Source organism: Argentina silus (genome assembly GCF_951799395.1).
Source record: "Argentina silus genome assembly, chromosome: 12".
Taxonomy (NCBI): domain Eukaryota; kingdom Metazoa; phylum Chordata; class Actinopteri; order Argentiniformes; family Argentinidae; genus Argentina; species Argentina silus.
In genome coordinates, this window is record NC_139666.1 from 3,171,199 (window position 1) to 3,190,994 (window position 19,796).

General features: G+C 47.7%; 1 protein-coding gene across 1 annotated transcript in view; it reads right to left on the reverse strand.

The window, feature by feature from the left end:
* Window positions 1-19,796, reverse strand: part of tns1b (tensin 1b) — an 89,702-nt gene that overhangs the window by 15,126 nt on the left and 54,780 nt on the right. Inside the window, exons 16-19 of the mRNA XM_083682040.1 lie at window positions 11,145-12,887; window positions 5,205-5,398; window positions 4,853-4,991; window positions 2,076-2,171 (exon numbers count right to left, since the gene is read on the reverse strand). Of these exons, the coding sequence (XP_083538166.1) occupies window positions 2,076-2,171; window positions 4,853-4,991; window positions 5,205-5,398; window positions 11,145-12,887 (2,172 nt within the window). The remainder of the gene's footprint in view (window positions 1-2,075; window positions 2,172-4,852; window positions 4,992-5,204; window positions 5,399-11,144; window positions 12,888-19,796) is intronic.

Consider the following 19,796-nt stretch of genomic DNA (forward strand, 5'->3'; position numbering starts at 1 on the left):
AGAGGATGGGAAAACAAGTGGAACACATGCATTCCCATGGTGTTGTGACACACAGGAAGCAGGGATGAAAGATGAATCGGAGGTGAGAGGTGACGAGAGTTAGATCACAGGGAAGAAATGCATCTTTTTTTTACATTCGATACAGTGATGAGAGTGCTTCTCGAGGAAATGAGGAAATGCGAGGTGACTTATGATGTCCTGGCGGTGTCCTTACCTCCCTCGTCTTCACTACTCTTGCCATCTGAAGCATAAATGACAGAGGGGAGGACAGAGGACAGGGTGGGAAAAGACAAGAGAAGGAGAAAGAGAGCAAAGAGGGGTATGAGAAGGAGAAAGAGACCAAAGAGGGATATGAGAAGGAGAAAGAGAGCAAAGAGGGGTATGAGAAGGAGAAAGAGACCAAAGAGGGATATGAGAAGGAGAAAGAGAGCAAAGAGGGGTATGAGAAGGAGAAAGAGACCAAAGAGGGATATGAGAAGGAGAAAGAGACCAAAGAGGGGTATGAGAAGGAGAAAGAGACCAAAGAGGGGTATGAGAAGGAGAAAGAGTAGGGAAGGTAGGGTGAAATGCCAGAGATAGTAGGGGAGGGTGATGAGGAGGAGGAGGAGGAGGGAAGGGGGGAGTGAGAGTAGAACAGGAAGGGTGAAGAGGAGGAGGAGGAGGGAAGGGGGGAGTGAGAGGGGAACAGGAAGGGTGAGGAGGAAGGTATGGTGTGTGAGAGATGATGGCAGGAAGAGGAGAAAGTAGTTGACATCAAAGCTTGACAGAGAGGCAGAGAGACGTGTTCTGTAAGAGGCTGACTGCAGTATATTGAGTAAAGGTGTGTGCGTGTGTGTGTGTGTATGTGTGTATGTGCGTGTGTGTGTGTGTGTATGTGCGTGTGTGGACTGCGTGTGACTGTGTGTGTTTTACAATAAACCTGAATAAATGTCTATTCATGCATAAGTATAGGTGTTCTTATGGCTATACCTGTGTGTGCCAATGTGTGTGCCAACTGTGTGTGTGTGTGTGTGTGTGTGTGTGTGTGTGTGTGTGTGTGTGTGTGTGTGCGTGCCTGCTGAGCAGAGGGTCCACATGGAGTGGGCCAAACCACACATCCCTCTAAGAGCCCGGCACCTCTTCTACCAGTGAGGTTTCATTACACTTCAATAACAACACAAACCATGAAGGGTCAGGAGGATGTGATCAAAAAAGAGCACTTGTTCAAAGGGGTCATTCATTATTAAATATTAAATGACACTTCTGGGGGCTCTCTCAGATTTAGCTGTTGGCTGAATAAATATACAACTCAAAAGGAAGCGTCACTTTGATGACTAGATGATTAACATCCTGATCATGGTCCTACCTTCCAATATAACCACTTATGAGACAAAAACAGAGAGAGTGTGTGTGTGCGTGTGCGCATGGGGGGGACGGACGGACGGACTAAAATGAAGAGTTTGGATGTACCGCAAATGGGGTGTCTTTCATCGTCGGAAAGACCTTGGGGCCTGTGTTGCTATGCTAGCAGCCTAATTAGATAGAAGGTTAAGTAGCTCTGTAAACATTGCTGTTATGCTTGTATACATCCTCCTAAAAGAGGGTCTATTGCTATACTACGGCAACAACATTCCCGTACACCCTTGCTTTTACGTTGGCTGCTTTCAGTATTTTAGCTTTAAGCTAATATAAGCAAGAATACAAACACTCTCCAGATGGGGCTATAGCACTAAGCACCTCTAGTCTTTGATACAACACTAAGCTAGTTAGTTTATAAGTGTGGCTAACAGCTTGATGCTAAAAGCTTCTCCAGAGTCAATGAGCATTATGCTATGCTAGTATCCTTCCTAAAGCTATGATGCTATGCTAGGTTGCAAACAGGTTCTCCAAGCCTTTGGGAATATGATGCTATGCTAACAGGTTCTCCAAGCCTTTGGGAATATGATACTATGCTAACAGGTTCTCCAAGCCTTTGGGAATATGATGCTATGCTAACAGGTTCTCCAAGCCTTTGGGAATATGATGCTATGCTAACAGGTTCTCCAAGCCTTTGGGAATATGATGCTATGCTAACAGGCAGCGGTCTGCTGACTCACCTGAGCCACACTGGTTGAGGATGATCTCAGCCGGGTTGTGGGGTTTCAAGCCCAGGAAGGAAAGAGGTGTCTTGGCTAGTCCAGGAGGGGATCGACCTGCAGTAGAGGGAGGGTAGAGATTATCACACCATTAACCATCAGGCTACATTCTTAATGACACCAGTTTTGAAAGCAAGCACCTGTGTGTTCATGTGTGTGTCTTTGTTCTGCACACAACTATGTGAGTGAACACAGCCAGTTTCTGAACATTAATTCCAGTACAGAGTGCTTTGACTCCCAAACTTTCATTCCTATTTTTTTGTCATCAGATATGTGACAAGTAGAACCAACACATACCATCTTGAGGATGTTTATGCAAACACACAGGTGCTGAGCTCGTCAAGACGTTCATACAGAAATGTGACACGGTGACACATCAACACGGGGGACATGACGGACACACAGGTAGAGGTGGGAGGGGTGTGCTCATGCTCCATGGGAGGGGAGGGCCATACATGCGGGTGTCCAATCACAGTGTGACGAGCCTCTGACCGCCACACTGTCACATCCCGCCACTGGCAGCATGTGAGCAAAGTTGCGTCATGCACACAAATGCGGTCAAGTTAGGGTCAAGTTCGTTTTCATTCTAGTCCAGAGGAATAAATGGACGCTTAAATTGAAAGGCGCCCTCTATGTACTATAAATAGGCCATTTCAAGTCCACTCCTAAACTGACCAGAATTTCCACTTTGACCTCAACGTTGCAAAACCAATCACTGAACAAGACAACACAGACAGATAACAGCAGTAACTCACTAACGTGACTATAACAAGATAAGACATGGACGGCTTGACAAATAAGGTTGTTTAAGAAAACTTAAATACACAGATGACACATTGAGAGCAGCACCTATTTTGACAGTTTTCTGTTTTCTGTCAGGAAATTATTTAAAAGTGTGTGTGTGTGTGAGTGTGTGTGTGTGTGTGTGTGTCCATTCCTCCAGGCCAGGAGTCGGTGTGCTTTCAGAGGTGCTGCTCTCCAGCGGCATGCTGGGTAAAGCGGTGCAGGGCTACAATAGGCAGAGGGAGCGGGGTCACTCGAGGGGTCACTCGAGGGGTCACTCGAGCGGGGTCACTCGAGCAGGGGTCACTCGTGAGCCGCTAAGCCTTGGGTAGCATGGTCGATTCAACGGGACGGTGGGGCTATATGGACGTGCATCTTCAACTTACCAAAGAATCCCAATCAATTCTTTGTATGACAGCCTAAATGTCCTATACATGTGTTTCGGTGCACAGGGGGCCGCAGCCTTAGAGGGGGCTGTGTGGGTGTGCCAGTGGGAGGGGTCTGGGTAGTTCTGGTATCCCATAGGCGTTGATCCAACATCAGTTTCCCGTACACCAAAAACACATTTTACCACGTAACGTCACACTGACGATATACCGGTGCTTACGGTCACCACTAAACTACACAAAAGGAGCGTTGCAGAGAAATCCCACACTATCTCCTTCCTCCCAAGAACCAGTCGGGATGAGTGTTAGGGCTAAAAAAAGGTCCAAATATACCACAGGAACAACCATAGCAAGGTGTATCTTTCATGAATCCATAACATCTTGTTTGAATCAAAGCTGAGAACTGTCTTCATTTTCACACTTAACTTGAGTCCTCCTTAAGGAAACAAGATATCTTACTTTTTTCCCATGTTTATCCAGCAAAAATAAGTGTTCAGTGTCAGGGTGTACAGGATGTTCTCTCTTTGCAGGGGGTGGGGGGGGGGGGGTAACACGTTTAGTGTGGTAAAAACGATGTTGGCTTTTTACGAGGAGGTTTTACGGGCTAGCCCAGGGGGAGAGAGGCAGGCGGGGGACCATCATGTAATTGGTAGAGCTGGCAATTGACATGTTACTTAATACACAGCTTTCTTTGCAGAGGTTTGTGTGTGTGTGTGTGTGTGTGTGTCTGTGTGTGTGTGTGTGTGTGTGTTTCTTGTGTGGCTGTGTGTGTGTGTGTTTCACTGAGTGACTGAGTGACTGAGAATGTGAGAAACTCTATGTGACTTTGAGGGTGTCAATGTCCATTACTCTCTACTCTTTTATGCGTCTGTGTGTGTGTGTGTGTGTGTGTGTGTGTGTGTGTGTGTGTGTGTGTGTGTGTGTGTGTGTTTCTCCCAACACATTAATGTACTGCTATATACAGCTGACGACTGGTGGGATCCCACACTGTGTTGGTCTGCAGACAGCAGCTCATTCTCTGAGCCCACTGAGTGACTGGGCAGATTCCTGGAAGGCAGGGGGGAGAAGTGGGATTCTGTCTGACCGGTACTCAGCTGCTCAGATGAGCCAGCACAATGCCTGACAGTGTGTCCATTGACGGAATCATGAACTATCCTTCTTACTCAGACATACTTTAGTTTGTTTAGATAGAGGATGTGGTATGATATGTATTTCCTTATTTCTAGGTGGGGGAGAATGTTTGATGAGTGCCTTGCATCAACAAGCGCCTTCATGGCCTGAGTAGGGGGTCAACCCTTTGTGTTATCCCACTTAAGTTTAGAGAGAAGAAGAAGAAACATTTAGAATTAAAACCCACCACCACATCTCTGTAGACCTAGCTGGTAAAACCTGACTCAGAGCAGACAGTTATAATATGTTTATAGCGTATCATACTGTAAAAGCATGTATATATATTTTTTATATACACAAACACATCTGCATCAGTGGTTCGGGGCAACTTCTTCCACCAAATCCCTATCTGTCCCTGAGCTCCACAGCGCCCTCTGCCAGCCGGAGGGGGGAACTTACACAGGTTGAAGTAAGGGGTTTGCGGCGAGATGGGGAAGGCAGGGGTTTGGGGGAACACCTCACCACCAACAGTGGTCGGGGGGCTGATCGGGCCTCCGTCCATCTCCTCAAACGCCTCCCTGTAGCTGTGCATGTGTCTCTGGAGAAATAGGAGACAAGGAGATACACATGCACACAAACACAAACACAAACAAACACACAGGCGTACATACAGAGTGGCACACAGATACACACACACACACACACCACACAGACACACCACACACACACACACACACATATATTCATTAGTATTCAATAATATGATTCACATCCTATAGGAAAGACAATGGAGGAGGGCAGGGTGTTGTACCTCCTTGGGCCGGCCCCCAGGGTTCAGCGCAATAGCGTTGACAAACTCAGGCGAGACGCAGCGGATGGGGGAGCGGACCGGGGCGTCGTGGCCGAGGCTTCCGTCATGGCCGTTGTGGTACTGTCCCTCGCTGGTGGAGCGCCGACGGGGCGGGGCAGAGGGATCATCCAATGATATCCCTCGAGACTGGACACCTGACGGGACAAAAACGAACAAAAAAATGTATTAGGCACGCAATCAATTCAAATCAATTGCTGGAATGTGGTAACACACACACACACACACACGAGACAACACACACATGCACTGCATACCCCCCCCTCCGAGACACACACGTACACACAGAGAACAGAGCTCAGTGTTCTGGGCACAGGATCAGCCATCTTCGGCACCCCTGGAGCAGTTAGGGGTTAAGTGCCTTGCTCAAGGGCACAACGGCAGTGGTAGGCACCTTTGATATGAAGCCAGCAACCTTCCAGTCACCAGCTCACATCTGCCTCCCTCCCTCACATCCTCCTCTTCTGTGTCTTCCATACGTCTAGGTAGTCAATCCGTGCATTTGTGATTCATTTAGAATGACTTAAATCACAGTGCATTGTAGGACTTGCTCCATGCATTTATAAAACATCATGGCGCCTTGTAACAGTTTTAATAAATGCATAAAGGCAATAAGCGCATGTCTTATCCAGTGGTGAGGTAATGCATTCATTAGCATTCATAGTCACTCATTAGACCTCACAGAAGTCTTGGTAAAAGCACACATGTCAATGAATAAGAGCAATTCATGGAAGGTTTGTGGTAACCTAACTCCTTACTGCATACAGTATAAACCCAACAACGCCTTACAGCGGCATTACAGGCAGAAGGATTATCCTCCCTGGTAAGCTACTGTAAATGAGGGAACAGTTACAAAGTGTTGCACAGTAAGCTGTAAGTAACACAATACACACAATAACTGATGTTTACATATGCTACTTAATGTTGAAAGCTTGGAACCAAAACCCATTACAATTAGGGACCATGTGAGACCACAGAGTTCAGTGGGAAATAATGCATGACACACTATTATCGGCAACTTGACTGAACACGTGAACGGTGTGAATTGTGTTCTTGTGATCTCGTTCCTGCTCTCAGTCGCCTTGGAGTTTTTTGGATGGACCTCAAAGGAGCCAATAAGCTAATTTCCGTGAGCTGGTTTGGATCAAGCAGGTACAGCCAGTGTAAAACAAACAGGATTTGTGTAAGTTTTAAGCTAATGTGTGTTTGCCCGGAAGAGTGGGGTACAAGAGTTTGTTAACCAAGAAAGCATTTTGGATGAAAATGGGAACTAATTATTGAAAAATGTCAGCTTCCCTGTGCTATGGGAGAAGATGCAGAACATTGGTAAAGAAAAGCTAAAAGCAATGAAAAACAGACTTTTTGACTAATTGTTTCAGAGGGAACTTATACTTCATTAATAAGTCTCGTGGGAGATGACACAACAAAGGGATCAATAAAGTTCCTTTGTATTGTTTATTTACACTGAGGCCAGCTGGTCCTTGAATAGATCACATGTTTTCCCAGCACCCTCCTTGCTTTTCGTCCAGTATGGGAATATACTGTAGCTAGCCACTGAGTGTCAACAAACACAAGTCGGTTATTCTCTCAGGCTGTCCTGGCGGACCCTCCCAAAGATGGAAAAGCATGCGCACACGCCCTACTGCAAGAACGGGACTGTTATGGATACCATGAAAAATATTTCCAAACACTTACTTCTCTTTTGGCCTGAGGAGTAAAACCTGGCGATACATCCACAGGGGAGAGTTAGCTGTAGCATTAGCCTGCAGCTGGGAGAATCCAGGGAGGCTAACTGTTGCTGTCAAAATGCAGATGGCTGCTATGGTGATACTACATTGAGTATGAGTTTGAGAACCCCTAGTCTAGTAAGAACTTGTTCATTGGTTATAACCCATCCTCGCCACATCGTTTCCTTTAACTTCCCCTTCTTCAGCGTACTTTTTGTTAAATGCTTTTTGTTATACACCTCGGCAGCATCATAGCAAAGAAATGTGAAGAAACCAAATCAAACTTTAGCTGACTACATTTACATTTACATTCATGGCATTTAGCAGACGCCTTTATCCAAAGCGACTTACGACAATACATTCGTTTAAGTAAGTGAATCATCTATCCAACAGTCATCATAAGACAAAGTAATCAATGCTCACACCAGGGGCCATTGGCAGTCGTATTGCCACTAGGCTATTATTATTATTTTTTTAAAATATATTTTATAAGCAGGAGAGAACTTGTACAGGGGGGTAGCAGGGGAGAAGAGGTCTCGGGTTTAGGGTTAGTATAGTAGTGAGGGTGAAGCGGTCTTTAGGAGGGACTGTTAAGATGTAGCTTGTTGACCAAATGTGAACATTTGGAGCCCCATCTCCGTAACATTATGACGCTCCTGAAAAGAACTCAATTTGTTCATGTCTCAAAGGCGAATACTGTACACTTCATCATTAGCATGACATGTAGTTTATTTCATGCATGTTTGGTGGAATGTCAAACATACACACATGCCATTCACATGCCACCTGTTTACATTCTGGATCTGCCGCCTGTGGCTCGGCTTCAAAAGGGTCACATGTGCAAGCTCCGGCTTTTGATTTGCGTAAAGAGAGGCGTTGTTCGATAAATCTCGGAGCTGGCGCGTGAAGGGCGTGTAGTCCGTTTCCGCACCCCCCTCACGGGCCTGGAAACACGCAAAACAGATGTACCCAGAATGCACTTCTGCTCCACAGAAGAGCACTGTCAAACACTGCGCCGTTACCCGGGTAACGGCTAATGGGTTCCAGCTGTGAAAACAGAGATTCCCAGGACTGATGTATTTTTGGATCGTTTCGTTTTTTTTCTCCTGGTTTCTCAATCTTACAAAAGGCGAGATGTTATATGGAGTAACGTGGAGGCCATTTTTGTTTATCCTATTATCTCAGAGGGGAGAGGTTTCTCTGTCTTCTGAGTCATATGCATTTGGGCTCATATAGAGGACCACTGTGTACTGAGAAAGGGTTATCTAAGGTGATATTCAGGGTACGCCCCTTCAAAGAAATACATTGAATGGACTGGAAACAGATCTTTACAAAATGCGTAATTCTAGTCCTTTTGTCCAGTCCAGTAACAGATGAAATTGATACTTTGAACTTTTGTGAACATAACAGGCAGAACACTGTGGCCAACAAGATGCCCACTTTCCTCACTCTACTTCTATGGTCCCGGGCCTGAACTGTAAAAAGTGGAGCCCTATGAATAGAACGGTGGATACGCGACAGACTCCCAAGGAATACTGTACACTGAGTGCAGAGCAGACTGGACCTCACTCTGGGGCCCCAGAAAGAACAATACAGTCTCCATCCTAGTCTATGCCTCCCAAAGGACAGATAACGCCTTCACAATTTAAAAAAAAAGGCAGGCTGTCTCTCTCCCCTGAATTTAGTGGCCTTTGTCTGCAATCTAAATGTTAAAACCAGAGGAGGAAAAAGAGCAGCCCTGAAAGAGGCCAGTGTATCCTGGCCTTGGTATTGTTCCTGGAGGTCTGGCAAACGCTATCTTGTGACATGCACTCTGCGAGTCCAGCAACAGAGCTGCCTTTGTGCTTCCTTGTATCGTTCTTGTGAAACTTTAACATTATCTTTTTTTTCTTCTTTTTTTTCGTGTGTGTGTGTGTGTGGGGGGGGGGTCAATTGAACAAAAGCAATATTAAACTGTCACTCGGGCAAAGAAGAAGGATGGCATACTGATAACTAGACATTAGGTTGTTAGTTCATTGAGGGAGTGAGAATGAGAGAGAGAGAGAGAGAGAGAGAGAGAGAGAAGAGACAGATGGAGGCAGATATTGAGAGTAAGCAAGGAGAGATAAAAAAAATTAAAAAAAGGGGTGGAGAGAAAAAAAACAAAGTAATGCAAACAGGAAGCCGGGGTATGGGAGGGAAGAGGTGGGGAAAAGAAGAAGGAAGGAAGGGAACAAACCAGAGAAGGAGAGGGAGCGACGACGCTCAGAGTGAGGCGAGGTCACGCCTCGGATGCGAGCCGAGTATTCTGGGTAGATGCAGGTGCATGATGGGAGTCAGCAGGCAGGTGAAAAGGAGGATGATGAAGAAGATGAAGAGGAAAGAGGGGAGGCAGAGAAGTATCCTCATGTCATATGCTCTCAATAATTGCCTATAATATAATAAATAAGACACAGGCCAAGTGAACACATCAGAAATACAACACATACAACAGGGAATACATAACAAGTGTAAACTGTGAGTTGGATCACTTTTCTGCTTTTTCTGCACTTTTCTGCTTTTTCTGCACTTTTCTGCTTTTTTGCACTTCTGGTTAGACGCTAACTGCATTTCGTTGTCTCTGTACTCTGTCTCTGTACTCTGCACAATGACAATAAAGTTGAATCTAATCTAATAACAAATGTAAACTGTGAGTTGGATCAGATTAGCAGCTGCCTGCATGACAAAGTGGGGTTGTATCCAGACCCGGCCAAAATACATATTTGAAATGGTTTCAAATATTTGAAAAGCTTCAGGTGAGCTTGACTTGGCATTTGCACTTCTGAGAATATTCCATTGCTTCCACTGTGCCTGATAAAGTTAAATCAAGCCCACCTCAACTTCTAACCATTCCAGATATGTATTCGGCCCGGGTCTAGTAGCATTCCCCTGCCAACCACCATATGTAACAAAGGATCTGGGTCAGGGATCGGACAAAGACACAATGCACTGGGTGATAAGCTACTATCAAACAGAGACGGAGGTGATAAAACTATACAAGCGCTAACTTCTCAACCGCTAATGACAGTCGTCTTTGTGGTGTCAACAAGATGACATACAGCAGTTCTACTCTCTCTGTTAGAGGTCAAATTCAACTCTATTACGGCAGACTGTTTGCCATGGACTTGGGATCAGAGCGGCTTCCCCTTGTAGGACAGAAAAAGAGAATGAATCTGTTTTAACACCTTCCAGAGCACAGAGAGATCACAGCCAACTGTGCCATTCGGGGAAGGGATCTCAAGGAAGGGGGGCAGAACTGCTCCCCCTTCATCCTCACGGCTTAGCGACGGTTTTCAGGCACGCTGTTTTGTGTCGGTTTTATGAGGAGCTCCCTTGCTCCCGACTGCTCTGCGGGATGTTGTGTGTGTGTTGGGTTACAACAGGCTGACTGCTTCTGCTGGATAGAGCGCTTACTGTCTGAGCATGTGTTGTGATGATGCTTGATGAGCTCTCTGCCAAAGCAGACTGGCATTATAAGACGCTGCTTTTTTGTTATTGTTGTTTTGTTTTTTAGTGCTTGTCACAGTTTGTTACTCTGATTGGACAAAAACTGGATACATCGAAAGACAAAATACTTAAAAAAAAAAAAAGGACTGAATCAGATGTATCAGTAGGTGTGTCCTTTCATGGGAGAAGAGGTTCTGTAAAACCACAGCAACCAATACAGTATAGTATAGTGCAGTGCAGGGACTTCTGAGAAAAACCTCAGACACAGCACTATGTACAATGCCTTGATTGTGACCTCATAGGGCTCATATCAATGCCAACACCACAGCTCAAAGGGCAACGCTTTGAGCCAGGAAAGTCAAGCTGGCCTCATAAAGGGATACTGAGTCTCACTTTGGGACCTTCACATGGAGCTGCCGGGGGGTGTGTTTGTGTGAGTGTTTAAGTCTACATTTCCACTGGATGTACAATGGTTGTGCAATGTTGAACTTGATCTGTGCTGACACCAAGTTAAAAAGGAGGCAGTCAGACATACCAAGTTCTAGGTGTAAACTATACATTTGCATTTAACTTCCGTCTTTCATAATTTCACTGTATCTCAGTGAGAGGATCACTTTGAAGTCCATTGTAAATACATTATACAGTCGGCATTTACAAATGAGGACAAATGAGAGAGTATTTACGGTCTTACCCGCCACTCGCTGGGCCACAAGGCCCTCGACACTAAATCCTTCCTCCGCCTCAGTGTCCCTAGGCTGGGAGGATGAGGAGGAGGCGCTGGGGCACCGCTGAGGCTCCTGGAGGTCCGGGGACAGGGACGCTGTGCTGGGCGGGTACGTGTTGATGGGCTTCAGCTGCAGCTGGCCCACGTTGGAGGAGGGCTGGGTTGGGTAGGCCTGCGTGGGGTAGGTTTGGGTGGGGTAAGCCTGGGTGGGGTAGGACTGGGTGGGGTAGGCCTGAGGAGCAGGTATAGGACTGCTCCTGGCTTCCCCTCGGCTGGCAGGTTCAGCTGGGCGGCTGACCACGGGACCGGGCTGGTACACCTCTGTGGATCCCTGGACGGCAGGGGGCTCTGGCGTGCCAGAATGCCCAGGTGATACGAACGTCGGGACGGGGGAAGAGTGTCGTTGGGTGGTGGAGGGGGGGCCTTCTGGATGGCTGTGGATGGCCGAGTCAGCCTGGTAAGAGGGGCGGGCCTGGGTCTGGGAGAAGGACGGCTGGGTGGTGACCACCACGTTCTCCCCCGGGGGAGCGCTTTGGGACTTTGGCATCTGCGGACGACCGAGGTCCAGGTCCAGCATGAGCAGGTTGAGGGTCTCGATGGACTGCTCGATCTCCTGCTGTGAAGCGCTGTTGTGCTGGTGATGCTGGGGGAACTGGGGCAGGCTGTGGTGGTGCTGGTGAGGGAACTGGGGTAGGCTGTGGTGGCTCTGCAGGGCCGACGGCAGGCCGAAATGGACACCGTCCGTCACTGGTTCCTCGGGGACGCCGTAGTGCTGCCACACGTTGAGGCCTCTCTGGACGGCGTCCCTGCTGCTGGTGGTGCGGGCCGGCGCTCTGGGCATGGGCTTCTGCTCGGCGCCGAAGGACTGCGACCGGTACAGGTTCCCGTTCTGGCTGATGATGTAACCACCCGAGGGCGGGACGGATTCGCCCTGGGTCGGCTCTTGGGCGACGGACGACAGGCTTCTCACCAGTGTGACGGGGACCTCGGGGGTCGCGTCCCTGGACCCGACAGTGACGACGATAACGTCCTCCGGGGACTTCTTCTCCGGGACACTTCTCTCCAAGTACGGCACCTCGTCCCGTCCATTGATCACCGTCTCGGGCTGGTCGTAGAGATCGGCTGGGGTGGCTCTCCCCTCCAGGGACTCCAGCGTGGCCAAGCTGTCGACGCTGTTACCTTCCTGGCTCGTCGGCAGCTCGTCATCCAGGATATCCGTCTCGCGGTCGATACTGCTGTTGTGCCCGTTCACGTGAACCTGGGCGGGCACCAGGTGGAGCACCCCTCCTCCTGTGCCTCCGCCCGAGGGTGAGAATTGGTAGCCCTGCCGGTGCATGGGGCCCTCCAGGCCGCTCAGCAGCTGCTCCAAATCCTGCTTCTCCTGGGGGCTGATAGGCTGCTGCTGTACGGGAGGGGCCACCTGTTCTGGGGCCACCTCTTCTGGGGCCACCTGCGATGGAGGCGGAGGCTGGCTCACTGGACACGTCTGAGGGGCTGCCGCCACTGGCTCATCGGTGCGGTCGGTCTTAATGGATGCTGTGGAGTTCCCCGAGTCGCTGCTCACAGACAGGGCGTGGTCAACAGCGGGGATGGCGTGCTCTGCCGTGGTGGGCGGGAGGCCGTTGGCGGTCACCGCCCCGTCGACGGACTCCTTCTTGCGGACCTTGGCATAGAGGCTGCCGTCCAGAGGGCCCTGCGTGTGAATGACGTCTAGGGAGAGGAACAAGAAGGGGAGGAGGTCGTCAGTATTTGTATTTGTCAGTATTGGTCAGTGTTGGTCAGTGTTGGTCAGTGTTGATCATATAAATCAATTTCACTAATTAACTCATTAAAATAGTTAGGATTAGCTTCAGCAACATACCTATAGTTCTTTTAAACAACTGAACCCAATGGGATTGGGGAGAAAGAGAGAGAAAGAGAGAGAGAGAGAGAGAGAGAGAGAGAGAGATAGAGAGAGAGAGAGAGAGAGAGATAGAGAGAGAGAGAGAGAGAGATAGAGAGAGATAGAGAGAGATAGAGAGAGATAGAGATAGAGAGAGATAGAGAGAGAGAGAGAGAGAGAGGAAAGCGGACAAAGAAGTGACAGTAAAGAGAAGGGAAAGAGCACGAGAGAGAGAGGCATAGATTGTAATTTCTCATTTTGCAGGCGATGCTAAAACAGCTGCAGTTAACCCAAATGCGAGCCAACTTATGCCTATTTTACCAGCCTCTCTGACAGGAAATGAGAATGGGCTGTGGCATGTAATGTGGAAAAAATGATGAAATCACATTAGCCTGGCTCACTATTTATCAAGCCAGTGACACTAATCACCACAATCTGAGTGGGTTTTTGTTTGTATGTGTGTTAGGGTTAGGGTATTGTGTACTGTCTACTGTATATCATTTACCCCTGGTATAACCCTGCAGACATACACACACACACACACACACACACACACACACACACACACACACACACACACACACACACACACACACACGAATATGCAACTAAAAACACTGCACACACACACACACACACACACAGCCCCACCCCTTTTGTAGTCCAGGGGACCCTCCCAGACGGAGGTGTAGGGTGCCTCATTCAGAAGTAGTGAGTCATCGATGGAAAAACAGCCTCACTAAGTAAGGCCTGTAGCTATTTCCTGGACTTTTATTGGAACCAATGCTGAACATTTCCTACAAAGACACTAAGAAACAGACTAAAAATGCTAGATTACACCAAATTACACATTGCATGCATATGAGCTTATGATGAAACCTAAATATACCACACACACACACACACACACACACACACACACACCCAGACACACACACACACACTCACACACACGCACGCACACACACACACACACACAGACACACACACACACACACACACACACAGACACACACACACACACTCACACACCCAGACACACACACACACACTCGCACACAACAATATCATCATTGTTTCTGTGTTTTAAGCCCTGTCACAACGCTTAAAACCACCAACCGCAAAGGCCCTTCATTAAATGCCCATGTTGTTGGATCGATACAGTACGCCACTTAAAACTGACCCCATGTGCAGTGAGCTCACATTTGAAACAGCAACAGGGCTGTATAGTCAACGCACCCTGGGACTAAAGAAAAAACTATACTGTCTCCACTATACCTCAGTCCAACCAACGTGCACAACTTCAAATGACATCAAACAATCTGAACAACTAAATCCAATGCTTTCCTGCATCACACCCCGCAAAGGGTGATCAGATATTTCCCCAACCCCTCATGCACAGTTCCCACCAAGCCTCCACGCCCCGCCCAGGTGTCTGCTGATGCACAAATCAGATTGCACCGCTGAGAACACCACACCGCACAAAGAGAGAGTGTGTCTTCGCGAAACCCACTGACACGCCACAGGGCTGGACGTACGGAACTGTGGGCGACTGTTGAATGAACCACACTGGAGATGCACGAATGGGCCCTGCTGTTCAGCTGCTCTGAGGTCACTTCCTGTCCATTCTCCTATAGGTCAGCGTGAAAAGCGTAGTTTGGGGTGAGTGAGGATGGATTGTGTCCTTGCAAACTGAACTTTACACCTCTCTCTGTAGGGTTGAGCCTTCCTTCTTCACGGGGTTACACATGCCATACCTTCCTCTTCATCAGCCTCTCAGGGGAGGTAGGGGAGGGTCTCAGGGGAGGTAGGGGAGGTAGGGGAGGGTCTCAGGGGAGGTCTAGGAATTGTTTGTTTTTGAGCATGGGTGAGTAAATGAGAGAGAGCAAGAGAGAGTGAACGATTGAATGTGTGAGGGATTGAGTGAGTGAGTGAGTGAGTGAGTGAGTGAGTGAGTGAGTGAGTGAGTGAGTGAGTGAGTGAGTGTGTGTGTGTGTGTGTGTGTGTGTGTGTGTGTGTGTGTGTGTGTGTGTGTGAGTGAGTGAGTGAGTGAGTGAGTGAGTGAGTGAGTGAGTGAGTGAGTGAGTGAGTGAGTGTGAATGAGAGAGAGAGAGAGAGAGTGATATGGGTTAAAGCCTTAGCAGGTACACCGTGATACCAATGTAGGACAGACAGATTAATGGAACAAGCATATATAGTTTGAGATTAACTAACTGTAGTCCATCGCAATGAAAGGGGCTCTTCGCTCCAAAACAATTCTACTTGGAATGTCTTTCAAGCCTCAATTCCACTACAGTGAGCAACATTCAACCATTCCTCGACTTTATATAAAACCCCACATTACACTTAAAATTTCGGTCCATAAACAGAGCAGTAAACACATTACATAAAAGGAGGGTTAAGTATAATTAAGAATTGTTGTGTTAATGTCAGGATCTGGAAGGCCACTTTGACAGAGTGGGACACTGAGTCCTGAAGTATTCATCCTCTTAGCACAAGCGCTGTAGAAGGGGACTAAAGGACATGCTAGATCCTTCTTTAATAGCTGATTCGCTGGACAGTGAGTTTTGTTCTTTTCATCAGTCCAGGACCACAGCCAGCACTTCCTTTAAAACACTTCCTTTTGCTTGGAAAAAGTGAGCCCCCCCCCCCCCCCCCCATCAGTCTACTCTGGCCTCTGTTGCCGTTGACGACTGCCCGATCCTATCTTTGCCTAATCGGGAGGGTTCTAGAGGGTTCTAGAGGGTTCTAGAGGCGACACATAAGAAACTCAGAAGTAACCCTCACACTAACACTTCTCACAAACCGACAATACCACACTATCAAACCGACAAGATCAGCTGCAAAATTGATTTGTTAGATACCAAAAACAAAAAGAAACGGACACCTAATAAAGTCTATCAAATCAAAAGATTTTAAACCTTAATGCTGACCATGACGAGTCAGCATATCCACACAAAACGTCAAGGTGTCACCTATCAAATGGCATCCTGCTTTTGCATCCGATCATCATATTTCTAATCTTATTAGCAGTTTATTTTGGGTTTGGTTTTTAAGTGGAAATTAGTCAAATAGGGCATAAAGCCAAAGGCTGGCGGTTGACACCACATAGTCATCACCACACATTAGGAAGGGACACAAACACACATACCAAAACACATACTCACACACACACACACACACACACACACCACAATGCACACGCACACACATGTACGCATACACATGTGCGCACACAGACACGCACACGTACACAAACAGGCATGCACACACACACACACACACACACACACAGACATTCCCCTTGAAAGAGGAGCTTGCCCTTTTTTCTCTCTGTTTCAGCACCTTTTTAATCACCTGCCGACTGCCAAATGTGACACCCGATCAGCGACAGATGATAAATCTATCAGCACAGCTCCACACACACACCTACATTAGTATTAACAGCTCCATACACACACACCTACATTAGTATTAACAGTGACACAACAACACATGCTGAAGCACTTACTGTTGGAAGGAAGTGACTTTAGGTTTTAAGCTCCGTCTCACATGCGTAACAAGAGAGAAGAGACTCCCCCACCTGTGTGGACGCAGGTATAGTCCAGAGAAGTTGGGAAAAGCCCCCTTTTTGCTACCCCAAAGCAGAGCCCCTGGAGAGGAACGTTCTGGAGAGAGCAGGAGGAGTTGTCTTGGCTCGGGATACAGGGTTCCTCCTCCCTTTACACAAGTCTCACAGTGTTGCTGCTGCTGCTCTGGTGACCGGCTGAGTGAGCGAGTCAGAGTGAGAGTGAGCCACTGCCGTGAAATCCCATTGACTCTCACAACAGTCTGTGTGTGTGTGTGTGTGTGTGGGGGGGGGGGGGGGGGGGTGTCCCCCCTCCTACACCCCATGGTATGTGTTTGACGGAGTGACATCACTCCTCTCTCACTCTTCTCTCTCTCTCTCTCAAGCACACACACACACATACACACACACACACACACGCACACACACGCACACACACACATACTGCCAAGCAGCTCCGTAATGCAAAGAGCCACTAGGTTCCAATGACCGGTGACTGGCATTTAACAAGTTATCAGACTGAGTGGCTGAGAAAAGAAACAAGCCGTCCCTGTGTTGAGAAAACCACACCCTACGATGGGCTGGGAGGAAAGAAAGAGAGAGGGAGGAAAGAGAGAGGGAAGAAAGAGAGAGGGAAGAGAGAGGGAAGAAAGAGAGAGAGAGAGAGGAAAGAGAGGAAAGGGTGATGAGAGGAAAAATGAACAAAAGAATTATGGTGAAAGTGAGAAGTTATGAACAGCATCTGATCTCGAACAGGGCACCGGTGAGACTGCAGGGATGGTGAACACACCCACCCACCCACCCACCCACCCATCCACCCGCACGCACACACACACACACACACACACACACCCACCCATCCACCCGCACACACACACACACACACACACACACACACACACACACACACACACCCACCCACCCACCCATCCACCCATCCACCCGCACGCACACACACACACACACACACACACACACACACACACACACACACACACACACACACACACACACACACACACACACACACACACACACACACTACTACATTCATACAACATACTGTAGTTCTGTTACAAAGATAATCTACACTGAAGCCTCCCACTCAGTTTGCGGTCACAGATCTCCTCTGTCTCCCATCCATTGCAGAGTTCATCTTTCCTCACCATCTACAGGGTTAGGGTTCATCTACAGGGTTAGGGTTCATCTACAGGGTTAGGGTTCATCTACAGGGTTAGGGTTCATCTACAGGGTTAGGGTTCATCTATAGGGTTAGGGTTAGCGTATAAAACAGAAGCTTAACAGTGGAAAACAACACAACAACCGAGCGCAAATATCCTCCTTATCTCCTTCAGTCTGATAACACACGCGACTGCGGACCAGGACAGCAGTCAGCTTCAAATAGCCCACACACCCTAACTCGCTTATTCCACTTCCATACGCTAACAAAGCCAAGCGTAGGTAACGCTACACGACAGCTAAAGCTAACATGGTATGTTGTGATGATTCTATTGACTCTGTTTTCACCTGACCAGGGACAATGAGCTCTCTAGCTGCTGTTACAGTAACTCACTCACGGCACATTTACATTGGCTTGAAAACTGAAATGTTGATCCATCTGCACTGTCCCACATAAATGAAGGGTCAGCAATGTCCTTTTCTAACCTCAAACAGGAAAGCAGGGTGGCTTCCTCTTCATCATCATCATCATCATCGTCATCGTCACCACCACCATCATCTTCTGTGTGCTTCTGTGTGCCCCGTTTGCCACTCCAGTCCGTTTATCGTTAATGATAATCATAAGGGTGACGATAATGACTATTCTGGACTGAACCCTCATCAGGTCAGATTTAACCCTGCCTTAGATGTCCCTCCTCCAGTTGGACGTATCTCTTAAGCCTGAGCTGAGGTCAGATCCAAAATAGAGGGAACCCAATCTGTTAGCTAACACCTTCACAGCTTTTAACGATGGACACCCTATTTCTGTCTGGGTTTCTACTGATGTGTTGTGTTCGCTACTGTTTAGTCTGTCTGCACAGAGTGTGTGTGTGTGTGTGAGTGTGTGTGTGTGTGTTTCTGTGATGTCATGATCAGACTGCAGTCGTTGGGGTGTAAACACTTCCTGAGAGGCCACATCTCAAGTTCAATGAAGCCAGTTTCACCAGATTCATCCATGTCAAGTCTAATCCAGGCCTGACTTGAATTAGAACGGACTAAGATTCTGACCCAGTGAATTGGTAACATGATATAGTATGTGTTCTGTCAGAATGTGTTGAGGTTCCGTTCCCCAGACGGTCCCTCTGCATGACCTCTCCCTTGCTAACCTTCAACCTTTGACCTGTAAACCATAGACACACTTTATAGAGGAAACCTGCTCTCTTAACGCCCTACAGGGGAATTGCAGAACCCGCCGCTGTGTGTGTGTGCGTGTGTGTGTGTGTGTGTGTGTGTGTGTCTCTGTGTGTGTTTCTGTGACTTCATGATCTATGTGTGTGTGTGTGTGTGTGTGTGTGTGTGTGCATGCATATGTGTGTGTGTGTGTGTGTGTGCATGCATACGTGTGTGTGTGTGTGTGTGTATGTGTGTGATAACACAAGCACAAACACTGACAACAATGACGACCACTGTGAAGACGGCGTTCTGTGAGAGCCTAGTTGAACGTGACCTCGGGCACTACTTGTCCCACTAATGGCGGTTGAGAATCCAGCATTCCAGCCCCCCTGGAGAGAACCTGGGTCTGTGCTTGTAGCTGTTTATAGCATGTGCCAGATTCAGGAACAGTTAATGGCTAAACTATTGATTCAGTCCGTCAGCAGGTTTCCTGGTTGGGAGTCGACTACCGCTCCTACGAAGGTGCAAGGACGAGGAGGAGGGCACAGACAGCAAACATCACCAGGAAACCACCTCTCCTGCTGACTCTGTTAATAATCTGTTATCATTAAAGTTCTGTTTTTTTCAAATTTGTCCTCCATTTTGGCTTTCAAGAGTAGCTGAATGCTTTTAATATATCTGGCACCTTGATTTCCGCTGTAAGCGACACGGCACTTCTGCCCAGAGTCGTGTCCCTGAAAATGTACTGATCTGTAAACTCAGGGCTTATTGTGTAGTTCTTACTCTGGACTAATGGGGGGGGGGGCATTTAAAATGGAGGTCTTTAATAATGCATCAA